The sequence below is a fragment of the Pteropus vampyrus genome, unplaced genomic scaffold (genome assembly GCF_000151845.1).
Source record: "Pteropus vampyrus isolate Shadow unplaced genomic scaffold, Pvam_2.0 Scaffold42, whole genome shotgun sequence".
Classification (NCBI taxonomy): domain Eukaryota; kingdom Metazoa; phylum Chordata; class Mammalia; order Chiroptera; family Pteropodidae; genus Pteropus; species Pteropus vampyrus.
Window position 1 is genome coordinate 7,887,135 of NW_011888823.1, and position 16,533 is coordinate 7,903,667.

Consider the following 16,533-nt stretch of genomic DNA (forward strand, 5'->3'; position numbering starts at 1 on the left):
TATAAAGAAACAGATTTATTTCTGTTTATCATTGTGCATCCATTTCCTTTTATATTATTATCATTATTAACTAAAATTTTTTAAAACATGTTTTAAGTCTTAGTAAATTTGATATTACAAGATTGCATTATCTGCTTATGAGGGCAGCATAGGTTCCAGAGCATAGAGGTTAAAACGATGAGGCTAGCAGTCCAACAAACCTGGTCCGGCTATTTGATGTCTGTCTGAGTGTGTTACTCATAGGCTTGGTATGAGAATGAAATGTATTAGATGTGCAGTAAACACCCACTAAATACTTCTTTTTACTAGTACATTTCTAGGCATTAAATATTAAGAAATAGTAAATGTTCCAGCCCCCTTAAAGTTACGTTACTTACCAGCATTAACTTAGGCATTCAAGATTTCATTTGCCTATTAGCACACTATTTCTGTTGAAATTGTTGGTTTTAGAGGTGGCTTGAGGCAGGGTAGCTAATAGAGGCTTGGGGCCATGCCAAAGTTTTCCAAAGACACCTTATGGCACTGCTACTTTTTCCATATAATGTTCTTTTACTGCAGTTTTGACATTTGACTGGATTATTAATTCTATGAATTCAGTTTTCCATTCACAGTTATTTGTGAAACTCTATGTTGCATACAGATCTGAATAAGTTATTCTAAAAGACTTTATATTATGGGGAGATAAGGTATATATAAATAATTATAGTCAACATTTAACTATCTCTTGGTGGCAGATTAACCAGTTATAGAATAAGTGCTGATAATTTAAACAGGTGTATTTTGGGGGAAAAAAGATTCCCAAACAACTGCAGCCTCAGCATGAACCCCATTTCCCAGGTTGCTTAGGGCTTGACAGGCAGAGGCTCTCATGGGTGGCTCTGAAACCGAAGTAGAAGATGGAGAATGAGGACAGTGGGAGATGCGCTCAGGCATTGGAGGGAAGAGGGGGCAAAGCCAAGGAGGAGTGGGGGAGGGGGAGGTTCTGCTATCAGGTATAGACCCAAATATTTGTTCTTCAATATTGAACAGTTTTAACCACCTAAGTTTATTTTAATGCCATTTAATTCTGTACTTTTTCTAGGCATATTGTAATAATAATTTAAGATTATCATTAATCTCCTTTTCTCTTTGTTAACATACTTAGAGAGGAACTGACTGTATGAGATAGGAATTGATAAATGCCATAAGAGAGAAAAATATGCTTAAAATGCTGCCAGAGCTCACCGTTAACCTTGTCTCATGTACATAGCTTGGTGTGTATCTCCTTTTAAACAGAGCCACACTGGAATCATTTTTATCCCCTTCCCTCTCTTACTATCCTGCTACATCTTTATCTCTTTTTTTTTTTTTTTCCTCTTGTGGTAGGTCTAGGGTTGCCATCATTGTGGTTGCCATTAGTTCCTTGAAACTAATTAGTATTCTTTTATTTTCATATCTGACATCGTGCTATTTCCTAGCCTCTCTTTCCCAAACATGCTCTTCCCCACATTGGCTCTTCTAGTAAGAAAGTGTCTGAAATCAAAGTGGCATTCTTTCACTATCTTCCGGAAGCATTCATCGAGGGTTTGCTATGTGGCAAGTTGTATGGGACATTCCGGGGATATAAAGATAAATGGACACAATTCCTTACACTTATAGTCTGGTAGGAAATACCTACTTAAAAAGTAAAATGAAATTAGGTAAATGCTCTAATGAAGGCATATAAATGCTTTTCCAGGTGCACAGATGCCAGACCTGACCTAACTCTGTCTCGAGAAGTCAAGGAAAGCTTCTTATGTACAGCGTTTGATCTGTGTATGAGGATGAGAAAAATTGCATAGATCAGACAGATTCACAGAGAATGTACATTTCACAGGCATTTTCACAAGCTAAGAATTGGAGGTATAAAAGAATATTAACAGGTTCCTGAAAGTTGAACCTAGTTGGAATTAAAGGAGTGGTAGGAAATGAGACTGAAGTAGTAGGTTGTGATGCCAAGATAGAGCCTTTTATGCTAATTCAATGTTTGAATTTCACTGGGGTAATCGAATTTGCATCTTCTAAAGAAAACTGTCACCAATGTAGAATATAGGATAGATGCCTGGCTGGTATAGTAGGAGAGGCTGGAAGTGAGAATGCCAAGGAAAAGATGAACATGTAATAGCAGGAGAAGAGACTAGGGTGAAACACTGAAGATGTATTTAGCAGGTAGAATAAAAAGTTCTTCAGTTTGATGGAAAGGGAAAAATAATGACTTGTAGTTTTGGAAATAAAAATAATTAATTGGGTTTTATGGAGGATTATCTTATTTGAAAGTTATTTTATGCCCATTGTTCAAGTCTTTTCAGCTTGAAGAAAAGGCTTTAAAAATCAAAGTATATAATTAACTTTTCCCTCTTGCCCGAAGACAAAAATGAAAGTGTGAACCAGAAAGAGAACTACCTTTAAAGAAAGAATATATATGCTTAGGTTTATGGTTTGAATTGTTTGGTAAATTCTTTATTGCAAGTATGGAGGCATAATTGGTAACCTATACACTTTCTAGTAAGCTTCTTCAACCTATTTCCATTCGGTGACATTTCCTTCGTTAAGTCATTTAGTAATCATCCACTGAATATTATATTTGTCTCACATCATAAAAGGTACTAAAGATATAAAGTCAAATAAAATGCAGTCTCTACCCTAAGGTCATTTACCAATTTTTGGAAGAAACTTACCATTAAACCAACAGTTAGAATACTGTGTAATATGCATTATGGGGGCACAGAGGATAGATATCTAAATCACACTGGATGTCCAAGAGGAATTTCTAGGGAGAGATATTTGAATGGAGTTTTGAAAGGCAAGATAGCCCATTAAATAAGTGGAAAAGAGTGTTTCATGTAGAGAGAACAGCATGTATGAAGAAACAAAAGTCTAAAAGAGCATGGTGGGTTAAGAACCTACAAGCAGCTATGTATAATTAGAGCCCAGTTTGTAAGAGCAAGAAAAATTGGAAGGTTATAAGGCTAGAGATACAGGCTGTGAACAAGGCATCAACGGCCTGTTGTGCTAAGGGAAGAATTGGTAATTATTCTAAAAAGCATTATTAAATTAACATTTTATTGTTAGAAACATGGGAGATAGATCAGAAGGGTCAAGAAAGAGGCAAGTAGAGCATCGCAACAATCTGCTGATTGGTTGAGTTGGCTTAGTAGCCTGCAATATGCAGAAAAGTTAAGTAATTTGGAGCAACTACAGATGTAGAATCTAAGACACTTGGGACCTTCATGTATGTATATAATAAGGTAAGGTGGTTGGGAGGAGAGACAGGAGACTGGGTGAAAGGAAGAAGTAGGGGATTTGCAGAAGTTACCTAGCATGGATGACCTGGTAGAGAATAGTGACATTCACTGATGGAAATTAGGAAAATAGGAGAAAGTTTGGAGAGGGAAATGGAGATTTCAGTTTTTGAATACATTATCTTATAGGTACCTATAAGTGAGAGATAGCTAAGTAAAACTGAGAAGAGCTATATATAGCTTAAGCTCTCAAGAGAAATATGGGTGGGAAATAAAGATGTGGGAGCCATCATTATTAGGTAGTAGCCTGAAGTAATAGATTTTATAAGGTTATATGGGTAAGTATAGAGTGAGACATCTAGAAGGCCAAGAATACACCAAGAAAAAAGCCATGAAGATGAGTAAGAGCAGAAGGCTTGAAAATGGAAAGAGTGATTTCACAGAAGCCAAAGCAAGTATCAGCGTTGTCCAATGTTCTCAAACTAAGACAACTGAAAAGTTTCTTTTAGATTCAGCAACATGGAGAAAATTTGTGACAATATAGAAGACGTCTGTTGTTTTTGCTTGCCATGGTGGGACTGTCAGTCTATGTGCCCTGCCCTCTTCTGGCAAGGGGATGGACATATGACTTCATTTAGGCCCCTCAGACTGTGTCTACTTAGAATCTGATGTTTGAGTGGATTGTTCAGTACAATAGCTATAAGTTGGGAACACTTTTAAGGCTCTGTCTTTATGATTTATCAATGTGATGAGATAATGAAATAATGCAAATATAGATCTGTTTTTATCCTGGTTATAATTTCAAAAATAAAGTCAAGGAAGATATCCGGTTATGATGTTTTCTCTAACAAGTTAGCATATTGGTATTTTTTTAGCCTACAGGAATGTCTCACTATGTGATTAATGTATTATTGAGTTAAGTAGGGAACTTGTTTTGTGTTTCAGGCAATATATATCCAGAAACATTTTTTTGATGAGTTACACCCAGATCTATGAAAGCAAAAATTCAGATTAGTTATGTAATCGAGAAAATGTATCAGATATTTTCCCAGTGGCAGACTAAAAATATGTCAAACTTGTTTATAAAAAGTCAACATTCGAATTATGTCTACAAAGAATACTATATTATAGTGGTCAGGAGCTCAGCCTCTGGAGCCAGACCATCAACTCATATATTCCTTGCTAACTGGATGTAAACTCTGAGGAAATTACTTAACATATCTGAGTCTTTGTTTCTCCATCTGTAAAATGGAGATGGTAATTGTACCTACCTCAGCGTTGGTACAATTAAGCATTAAATGAATTATTAAATGCAAAGCCTTAACACAGTACTTAACACATAATATACGTCAGCTGTTATTGTTGTTGTTATTGTCAATATGATAGCAAAAAGGTCGGTATTTGATATGTAAAAGACTTGTAAAGTGGAATTTAGACCAGAGCTCTGCCGAAGTCATTGTTTTCAGTTCACATGAGCTTCATTGAACTTGGGACAAATCATCTGAATTGAGGTGGATGTGGTGTGGGACAGTTCCCACACCCAGGTTTCGTTTTGAGTGTTAAATGTGTGCAAATATGAAAATTCAAGGTGAGACTTAGAGCAAAACTGCCAAGTTTTAGACTACTCATTTCAAAACTAATTAGTATATTCAATTTTGGGGCAAACCCTGTTAACGAGTTTTACTGTTTTTTAGCAAAATTTAGAACAACAAACTTTTCTTTCTGTCCTTCCTTCATTTTGGATCCTGGTCCATGGCTTATTTTCATCTTTGGTCTTTAGTTATTTGGTCTATATTTTTTCAAATAGTGTAGTAAATGCTTACGAATCCACCACCGAAAACAAAAGTTAAGATTTTGACAATAATCTGTAGCTAATTACATGGTTCCCCATCACATCACCGCTGACATTTCATCTGCCTGTCCTTCCTTATTTGAATTCTATGGTTGTACTTTCTTTGCTTTTCTGTTTAAGTTTTTTTTTTCTTTTGTAATTTTAGTTGTTTCTAAGAGACAACACAATGTTTTACATAATATATGGGGACTTACTTTTTCCACTTGATAATCATTAATTATCTCAGCATAGAAAATGAGCTAAGTGTTTCCCTGTTTCTGAATCTCATCTTGGTTTTTTTTTTTTTTTTACAAATTCACATCTAATAATTGCAGAGCTCTTGCCATTCATAATCAGAGCCTCTATAAAAAAAGATTGAAGATTAAATTTTTCTATTCCATCTACTACACGATATTAGGTTAACCCAAAACTTAGATTGAATGTCAATCTCTTTAAACATGTCTAATTTAGGAAAACATTTTTCTAATGCTATTTTTCATTTTTTCAAATTTTTTTCAAATTTGTGTTGCTTATTAAATAGGTCACTTGAATTGTATACTAGATTTTCTTAACTTGTATCTGAGTGTCCGCCCTTATAAATGAGAATGCCTTGTGTTTCACACAGTGGAACTATTCTTTACGAATTGGAAGGAGCAAAATAAATCATTTTACACTGCATGCTGAACCAGTAAAGATACCCTAAGATATGAAAACTCTAGGTTTCCAAACAGTACTGGCACAGGTACAACTGGAGAAAGCAGCAAAAATAAAAAAGTGATAAGTTGTGGTCTTTCCTGTGAACATTGATTTTAATCACTTGATCTTTATCTGTTTCAGATATTACACTGTTAAACATTCTTTGATAGTATTTTTATTTAAAAACAATTTTTATAAGTCCTTTGTCTGAACTATGAATATCAATATCTAACATCAGTATCTATGAGCTAGTACATTAGCCCATAGCAACTTAGACAAATGGGATGAGGAAGGAGCAGTTGGAGAGGTTAGGTCAAATGAATTAGAGCAGTTTAGTGAGCAGATATGCCAATTTGGAAATATATTATTTTATCCTTCTATAGGCCTCTTTTAAAAAATAAATTACAATCATAAAGCTACCACAGTTTACTATGCATAGACACATTCAGAACTGGATCTCCTTCGTGAAGGCTGCTTTGTGCAGGTATTTAGCGACTGCCAATAGGGCTACCAGCTCACTGAGCTCATCAAATAGAAAATCTGCTACAAGAAAATACATGGGTGAAAAAAAGCTGGTTAAATATTGTGCTGTTATTCTGTGTCTGTCGAAGTATTCCTCCAAAACAAGTGACTTAAATTGTTTTGCAAAAATAAACTCAAAAAGCCTTGAGAATAGTGCAATCTTAAAGTAGTATTGATTTTAATCAATGTTAAAAACACTTTCAGAGGAATAAGATGAGAAAAAGGATGAACATGTTTGCCACCAATAGTGGCAACAGTTTATGTCATTGATCTGAGAGAGACTCAGACAAAAACAAATCCTCTGTGTGTGTGAGTAAAATTACAGTGTACTTTAACGCTAGAGGTTATATTTCTGCTTGCTTTTATTCAAGCATACTAGCTTATGTCTGTTTAACACATATTGAGGTGGAAAATCCAGCTTTGTATCTTTAAAATGTTGAAGAAATTATCAGATTGCATTTTTTGTATGGTTTTATATAGTACCTCCTATAGAAGATTGTAAGGAACAAGAGCCTATTATGGACAACAATATTTCTCTGGTGCCTTTCGAGAGACCTGCTGTCATAGAGAAGTTCACGGGGAATATGGGAAAACGTAAAAGCTCCACTCCACAAAAGTTTGTGGGTAAGCATTCCAGATGCTTTTATTTCTTTGAAAGGTGATTTTAATGGGCAAAGACATTTTCCCATGTATTAGGAATATATATGGTGTAAATCAGCTCATGGAATAAATGCCAATCTCTTTTCTGCATTATTCTTTCCTACTTTATGCCACTCCACGTGTAACACGCACACACACACACACACACACCCTTAGGTATATGAGCCTAAGAAGGAGAAATAAAGGGAAGACTAAGTAGTAAATTGGTATTTCACAATGGTATATAAAGTGAAATAGCGTGTAAAAATAAAATGTTTATTTACTTAAAAAAAATACTTAAGAGAAATAGTGTAGCCTGTTAGCCAGTTTTGTGATGTTTTTAAATTTGCAACACTAGGTTTTTAAATTGTTTTCTTTACATGATATTCACATTTTCAGTATTTGATCTAGGATGAAGAGAATGTTTTTAACATTCGGCATGAGAAAATTAATGCAGCATCCTATCAGTATGTTTCATATTTGGATCTGTATTTCATATTTTGATCTTTGTTTTTATCCAGCCTATGATTTTGAACTGAAAAGATTAAATATGATATATTAGAGTTTTCTTTTTTCATTTCCAAGCCCTTAGATATTCTTTGATACACTCAGAGTTGGCATCATTCTTCATACTGTAAGTCATAAAGTATCTCTGAGGATACAAAAAACATCTAATTTTTAAAAAGACTGTATGAATAGCAATAGAGATTCAATATAAAGAATTGCCATTAATTTTATATGCAATACATGTATTCTTATAGAAATTAGAAGAAAAAATATTCAAATAGTCTTACATTCCCGTGTCAAAGAGCATTATGGAACATCTAATGTGAGTTGAGTGGTGATGGGGAGAAAATATTTTCTTTCATCATTTCAGGGAGGAAAAGGTAATTAAATTCTATTTAAATTCCAATAAACACTTAGAGACGGTTTCCTTTCCATCTAAAAGTGAAGAACTAACAGATCACAAAAATGTCACTTTAAGAGAAGCTGGAGAGATTGACAGAGCTCATTGAAAGAAGGATCCCAGATTGTACTAGGTCAGTTTAAAGCTCCTGAGAAGAATATATTAACAGGCCTGCCATAGGCCCTAGGTAACCTTTCTGTCTCTTTCTTTTTATAAGTAACTTTTTAAAATGCCAGTTCATCTGTTTTTAAAATTGATTCATTTGATGGATGCCCATTAAATGTGTCTATCTCAACTAGACACTAGTGTAGTTGGGAAAATATGAAATTCATTACTATTCTTTCTTCTGAATTTATTTTTAAAAATGTCAGTTTTCATGTTTTTTATGACTTAGGGCTATGTTCTCTCAATTTGATTTGATTGCATTTCTTAGAAAAGAGGGATTTTTTAAATTTATATTTTGATTTTAAAATAATGACATTAAATCTTTATTAGGAATTTGATGTTGTTGTTTTTTTTTAATTTGGATTTTGTCCTAGTAGTAATAGCTAATGATCACACAGTTAACTTTTTGCTGTTTGAAACGAAAATTTCATCACTTAACATAAATTCCTTTTTTCCATGTCCCTGCTAAATACTGTTCTTTGACCTTGTCAAGCCATCCAGGCCACTGATCCCTGAGCTTTCTGTGTATATATTTGTCTTCTCTGCTCTTTTCTGATCCAGCGTAGATTCATGGTTCATCACTTTTTCTACCTACCCTCTTGCCAATATTCTTGACTCTCCTGCCTTGTCCTTCTCTCACCTTCTCCTGGTGAAACCCCACTCTCTAGTGAAGCTGACCGAGCCTCTCTTCCATATCTACTCAGCTGCTAGTGCTTTTGGAGAAAATCCCACAATCTTACAAACTGGTGTCATTATAAATGAATAACTGATCTCAAATACCAGTCGTCCCATCCATACTACGTAGTAGTCCTCCTTTAATCCATCCAACCTATCTCTGCTCTCCGCAAACATGGTATCTTACTCCTTGATTATGTTATATCTAGATTTACAGAGAATAAAATCAGTTGAAATGATTTCAGTATAATATAACTAATTCTATAGGATTATATGCATCCACCTGAATACTTTCTGCTTTTCTCCTTGTTTCAGTGAAAGAGTATCCCTCTTTCTGATTAAGGTTAATTCCTCTTCTTATGCTCTGGAATTCTCCTATCCCAGCCCCCCAAATACCTTACACTAATTTTCCTCTTCTTCATTTATCTTTCAACCTCACCTCTCTATTGGCATTTTTATTTAAGCATTTAATGTGATAAACTCTCATGATATAAAATAAACAAACAAATAACCCTTCCCTCAGACCCAGTCTCCTTCCAGCTACTACCTACTTTCTCTTCTTCAAAGATGGGAGTTGTTAAAAGAGTTCTCTATGCTCGTTTTCCATAATTTCTTTCTATTCATTTCCCAGTGAGTGCAACCTAGCTTTTTCCTCCTATGCTCCACTGAAATTATTCTCATTGAGTTCACCACTAGCTTCCATGGTGCCAAATCTAGTGGACCCCAACTCATAGGGAGCATTTACCACTATTAATTCCTTTTGAAATATTCTCTTTCCTCGGTTTCTGACATTGACCTGTCTTGCATTTCTTCCAGCTTCTTTGACTGCTCTTTCTCAGTCTCCTTTATGGATTTACCCCTAAGAGCTATGCAAATGGAGACAAAGTACTAATGAGGCCTCCAATTATATGCCTAAATATTTTAACATAAATCAAGTTGAAAAACTATTACGTGCTACCTTTCTGACTTAAAAGACTAAGTTCAAATGAATATTGAATTATCAGATTTCTTGGAGTGCCACATCAGACCCTGGCATCATGAGCAGAACCACACCCTGGCCTGGAGCCAGGCCTGTCTCTTAGACATACTCTTGGTTATGTCCAATACCGAAAGGAGCCACAGGCACACACGTGTAGACACCTCAGTTCTTTTCACACTGTACCCACACATAGCATGTGAAGAGTAGTGTGTTGGCCATTCCTCAAGCCTAAACGTATGCATACCAATAGCACAGTTGGTATTCAGGAAGGTGGACTCTGCGAAGAGGACTGTGCCAACCCTGGGTGCAAGCTCGAGCCATTTTGTCAAGAAATTCTGGGGTCCTGGGGTGATCTAGGGAATGAGCTCCAGATAGGCACATTCCCTTGGCCCTACACATTCCTCGTTCCATGAGGAGCAAAGCCCGGGGCTCTCTAAACATGGAGCCCAGTATAGGAATCCCACTTGCACTGTTCCATGGGCAGGCATAGAAACCTTGATGTTCTTTCAATTTCTATTGTTGACCTTCTCTTCTTCACACTTTACCTATTTGTGGGTAATATCTATTCCCATAGCTTCAGAAGTTACTTTCTATCAACTGGTGACTTTCATCTCTAGCCCAGATATCTTTCCTGAGTTTGGGACTATACCTCAGTAACCACTGTACATGATTGTTATTCATAGTTTTCTTCTACTGAATTCATCATCTTTTCTATCTCATTGCCATCCACTAAGTTTCTCAGGCCAAAAACCCAGGTTTCATGCTTACGTTCTTTCTCTTTCTCATTGTCTATGTGTAGATAATCACCAAGCCCTAACAACTATATTTTATAAGTTTCTCTCCATTCCATCCAATTTTCTCCACTTCCACCACCACTATACTAGTTCAAGCCACCGTGGCCTCTATAGCAACAACTTTCTAAACCATCTTGCTAAATAAATATCTAGTCAAGTCACTTCCTTGTGTAATCTTTTCAATATTTATTGCTCTCAGAATAAAATTCAATTTCCTTAGCTGTTGGATGAGCCCTAAATTATGTGACTCCATCTTTCTAATCTACTTTCATACTCAGCCATATTGAAGTATAAGTAATTCCTTGAAAGAGTCATGCCCTGTTACCACCCCTACATTCCTTTACTTGGCTAATATTTGCCATCACATTCATATTGCTGATGCCACTTCTTTCAGGAAGTCTTCTTTTACTCCCCTAGTTTGAGATATGTATTCTTCTTATTTGACCCCATAGCACATATCACACTGTATTATAAAGGATCCCTAAATTACTATCACTCCCTCTAAACTGTAAACTCTTTGAGAGTATAGATTAGGTTTGTATAGCTTAATTTTTAAACTTTTGACATGGCAATGTCTTAAACTAGGTACCATGAGATAATTTCTCATTTTTTTCCTTCCATTTTCATTGCTCTGATCATTACCCTGATCTCACTTTGGGGATCTTTCTTCAAAGCTGAGGTAATACTAGCTACTTCAAAGCGTTTTTCCAGAATGCAGTACTGTGGATCAGTATTTCCTATCAACGTTACAAGTTAGGCATTCATCTACAACAACACAGAAATGTTTATAAGAAGCCCATGTATATTTTTAAGAAGCATTTTTCTATAAGATTTACCCATCAGAGTAACTAGGTAATTAGTAGGAGACCACATCGTTTTAGTGGCAGAAATCTAAAAAGAAAATATTCTGTCCATAGATGGTGATATTTGAAGGAGAAAACTTAAAATTACTTATTCTATGCACAAAACTCTTTTATAGTTAATGTTTAGATATTATATTGAAGTAAAATACTGAAGTAAAATTAAATTTGTTGAAGTAAATATTAAAGACAAAAGTACAAAGATCCTTCAGTCAAGAAAACTGACAATGGGTGTACATACTAGAACCATTTTACACATGTCTGAATAAGGAAGGGGTGATGTAAGAATGAAAAATTATCCCTTTCAATAAGCAAAACAAAAAACATATTTTCCAAGTATATAAGTACTTTTGGAAGTAACTCCTATTTTTAAATAGCTGCAAATGTCATTCACTTTATCAGACAATACAACTTTTAATAGTATTGAAGTAGTGACTTCTTTGAACTCTCCAGAATGACATATGTTGGTTCTGTAATTGACTTTTTTTTTTAGTATGGTAGCTAAATCAACCAAATTAACCCTACACAACAGTGAAGTGATAGATGTTATAACCAGATCACTCTTGCTTTATGATCTTTGTGGCTTGGTCACTGATGTTTAAATATGCAAAAACAAGCATAGTCCCTGAATTTTTTTCATCTGATATTTTTTCTTTCTCATATTGTTGCTGAACTCTAGACAAGTGGAAATTTTAATAGCAAATGAAAATAAGATAATACACTCCATCATATCTTTCAGGCTGGATGCATTTTCATGATGGCATTAGAACAAGTCTAAATGGCTTGTGAAATTTTTATTACTAATCCTCTTTGCAAGTTTAGGGTGTTTGTGAGCCTCAGCAGAATTAAAGAGCCCAAATACTTGATCTAAAGAGTAAGATATACTATCTTATGCAAAATGGATTTCATTAGCTTTGTACTTTTATATTTTTAGTCTAACCACTAATTTTGTTGTATCCTTTTCTTTTTTCTATTTTCCTTTTCTTCCCCTCTCTGTTTTCAGGGGAAAAGCTCATGCGATTCAGCTACCCAGACATTCACTTTGATATGAACTTACCATATGAAAAGGAGGTTGAGCTGATGCAGCCTCATATGATGGACCAAGCCATCAACAATGCAATCACCTACCTTGGAGCTGAGGCCCTTCACCCTCTGATGCAACACCCGCCAAGCACAATCGCTGAGGTGGCCCCAGTTATAAGCTCAGCTTATTCTCAGGTCTATCATCCAAATAGGATAGAAAGACCTATTAGCAGGGAAACGTCTGATAGTCATGAAAACAACATGGATGGCCCTATCTCTCTCATCAGACCAAAGAGTCGACCCCAGGAAAGAGAGGCTTCTCCCAGCAATAGCTGCCTGGATTCTACTGACTCAGAAAGCAGCCATGATGACCACCAGTCCTACCAAGGAAACCCTGCCTTAAATCCCAAGAGGAAACAAAGCCCAGCTTATATGAAGGAGGATGTCAAGGCTTTGGATACCACCAAGGCTCCTAAAGGCTCTCTGAAGGACATCTACAAAGTCTTCAATGGGGAAGGAGAACAGATTAGGGCCTTCAAGTGTGAGCACTGCCGAGTCCTTTTCCTAGACCATGTCATGTACACCATTCACATGGGTTGCCATGGCTACCGGGACCCACTGGAATGCAACATCTGTGGCTACAGAAGCCAGGACCGTTACGAGTTTTCATCACACATCGTTCGAGGGGAGCACACATTCCACTAGGCCTTTTCATTCCAAAGGGGACCCCTATGAAGTAACAAACTGCACATGAAGAAATACTGCACTTACAATCCCACCTTCCCTAAGATGTTGACATACTTTTTTTTTTAATATTATTACTGTCATTAATTCTTATTTTGTGGACACAGTGTCTTTGCTCTGCCTAATTCAGTAAGGAAGAAATAGAAAAGAGAAGGGACAGGGGATATTGTTTCTTGATAACTTGGCTTGTTTATTTTGTGGGAATTTTAAGAGCAGTTCATTTCTACCATGCATGGATATAAGGCATATCATGCTTTGAAAAAAAATCACTTGATTCATGTAGATTCACCTAAGAGATTCTAATTTGCCACTGATGTCAGGATTATGTTTGAAGGCAGGAAAATTCACAGTTTTCTGGGTAAGACTTTTGCAGTTTAAAACAGTATGAGTTACTGAACACTTCAAAGAACAATGTTTCAAAATTAAACCTTCCCCCCCCCCCCGCCCCTCTAGAAATCATGGAACACAAACACATTGTTATTTTCAGTGATGACTCCTTGGATGGGTTGTTGTTGTGGGTTCTATGTTTACTTCCCCTATGGAATTTATAACATAGTATGTTATACACTGTACCAGATAGCAAAACTTTTAAACTACAGGTAGTTAAGGACACTTAACAATACAGCTGAGGTCCTATGATCTTATTTTTCTAAACTTAGGCACTGTTTTTCCATAATCTTGATGACTGGCATTGTATAGACACCCTGGCAGCCTTACTTATAACACCTTCAATGAATAGTATTTTCATCTAATTTTCAGAATAACATATGGTCTAAGAGTGGCTTAGAAGCAGTCAGTAGTTTCCAGAAGGGACCTCTACTTTTCATTAATTTGGGAAGTTTTCTTTTAATGTTGTAATGTGATGGCCACATAGTATATGTGTTTGTTTCTAGAAGTATGCTTATGATTGTCACTTTATCAGCATTTAAGCAGTGTTAACCAGTCAGCAGAAAAACATAATTAGGCTAACAGTAGGGGGGAAAAAAACCCAACCAAAAAACCCCTTCCCGGCAATTCCCCTTTTAACGGTTTTTTTTTTTTTTTTCCCCAAGCTGTGACCACCCAGTGTTCTGTCCTTAGTCCATTCATCTTTTACTCAAAATTTTACTATAGGCTATTTCTTTCAAAATCTCCTTGGAGCAATTGCTAATTTGATCTGAATGTGGTGACTTGAACTTCTTAAGGTTATGGAAGTAGGGCTATTTTTTATAGTATTTCTTCAATGATTACATTTACCACTTTCGGTTCAAGGAAAGGAAACTTCTTTGTTACCTATACGTTGGACTATAGAGAAAACAAAAAATGAAGCTTATTTTTAACCTTCTTGGAATATAGAATGCAACTGAACCCCAAGCAAAAGCTACTATGTCCTACACATTTGTCTGTCTTAAAAACATTCAACTATTTCTAAGTCCTTGTCAGAAATGAATTTGAATCCCTTGGTACAGAATTTCTCTTCTTGTAATCCATACATGTTACCTTATTTCATGTGCAGATTTTAATTTAATTTATATAGGTGAAGTTCTACAGCATTAGAGGGGAGGAACAGAAATTGATTCAAGTCATTTTGGGGAATGTGGCTTGGAGGCAGAACTCGCTGCTCGTTTTTAGGGAAAGCAGCCCTGACTGCGACTGGATTATCTGATAACCATTTATGAACACTGAAATGTAACTGATAGCTACTCTAAAAAAAAAATAATAATTAGATAGGATGCTGAAACTATGTTTCTTAATATAGAATGATGTGAGAAATATCAAGATTAAAGAACTATGGACACATAAGCAAATCTGGCTGTAATACTGCTCTTCACTCATTTTTTAGTTTACTTTCTATTTAAGCAACTTCTAAGCACCAACAGCCAGAGCTAGCAAAAAATGGTTATAATTCAACTCTCTTTTACTAGCCCCTGTCATAATTATTTTTGGAGTAATGTCCGAACTGTGTCTTTAAATCTACGAGAATGCACCAAAACAGAGATGTGACATGTTTTAAATAGAATATAAACTGTCATTTTTTTTTCTGCATGTTTTGGTACATTAGTACTATATGAACATACAACTTATGAAAGGTAAAGCATGTCTTTGAGACTCCCTCACCCCACCTACCCTAACCACTCATAGATAATTGGAATTTTATTTTATTTTTTTCATTTTGGTGGTAGGTAAATAATTTAAGGTCAGTGATTTTGTGTATTACTGCAATTTAAGGAAACATTTGGATGGCCGTCAGTATGTTCATAACTTTGGCTGTGTATGAATTTCTGCTGGCATTTTCTATGAATTTTCTTTCTGCCCGCCCCCCCTTCCCCTCCCCCCCCCCACACACTTTTTGCGTGTGTATGAACAATCATGTACCTACCTGCCCTGGAATGAAACTGAATTTAGATGCACCTAAAGAGTTGTATAGTACCATGAAGAAAGTACTTATGAATCTCTTTTTCTGATTTAATCTTTTGGAGAAATTATTTTATTGAAGGGACTTAGTATTTGTGAGTGTATATTTGGTACAAGTATATACTTGTACTTTCTTAGCCTCATGATATGAGGAACAGAAAGAGGTAAAGATGGCTCAGGGTGCGGCAGGGACAAATGAGGACAAGGTCAATTCAAATGTGTAGGTTAGGAAGAATTTTCGTGAACACAGTACTTTCTGGGAAAATTTGGATGGCTTATAAATAAGCTGGTAGCACCTAAAAATAAGTATGAGGGTCAGACACCAAATAAATCAAGTTTTATATAACAGTTACATGCCTAAGTTTATTGAGGTGAGATTTCACAATACAGAGTATTTGAGGTACATGGAAATGGGTTACCCTCTGTATTTTCCAATTTGGCAAAAATCCAGAAATTCATCACATTACTTTGCCCTAATTTTGCCCAGATTTTATCTCTAGCTCTTGTTGGAGAAGTGTGTAGCCTCTCTCTAATAGCGGTCAGTCACTTAAAAAGCCATTCTAACCTGACGTTTTAATCAGTGAAAGTGACCAATAAGCAGATGGGAAGAAATGTTGAGTTGTTGAAACATTCCGTTGAGAATTTTCTGGAGGGACGAAATGGAAGACTGAGAGACTAGGATTTAGATTTGGCTACAAAGCAGGAGAAGTCTATCCTATATATATACATATATGTATATATATATATATATATATATATATATATACACACATATACATACACACATACACAAGCAATTATGCACACACACATTCATTCTTTTAAAGAAAATTCATGAAAAGAAGCAACTAGAATGATCAGATATATTGCAAGATGCAAGAGCAAATAGAGAGTTAACTGTTGTTAATACCTGAGCAGTTTAGTTGGTTTACTTTTTACCAGATTGTATTAAGAGATACTAAGAGTTACTAGTGTGTCTTTAGGACTATTTGTAACTATTAAACCTTGGATCTTTACTGTCTACTTCCAGAACAAATCAAAACA

General features: G+C 35.6%; 1 protein-coding gene across 13 annotated transcripts in view; it reads left to right on the plus strand.

Annotated features, from left to right (window-relative positions):
• Positions 1 to 16,241, plus strand: part of IKZF2 (IKAROS family zinc finger 2) — a 151,704-nt gene extending 135,463 nt beyond the window's left edge. For 11 of the 13 annotated variants that reach the window (XM_011358654.2, XM_023529789.1, XM_023529790.1 and 8 more), the window contains 2 exons: positions 6,790 to 6,933; positions 12,332 to 16,241. In XM_011358654.2, the coding sequence (XP_011356956.1) occupies positions 6,790 to 6,933; positions 12,332 to 13,056 (869 nt within the window). In that variant the 3' untranslated portion in view covers positions 13,057 to 16,241. The remainder of the gene's footprint in view (positions 1 to 6,789; positions 6,934 to 12,331) is intronic. The other 2 variants (XM_011358659.2, XM_023529793.1) reach the window with 1 other exon arrangement.
• Positions 16,242 to 16,533: the final 292 nt, after the last annotated feature.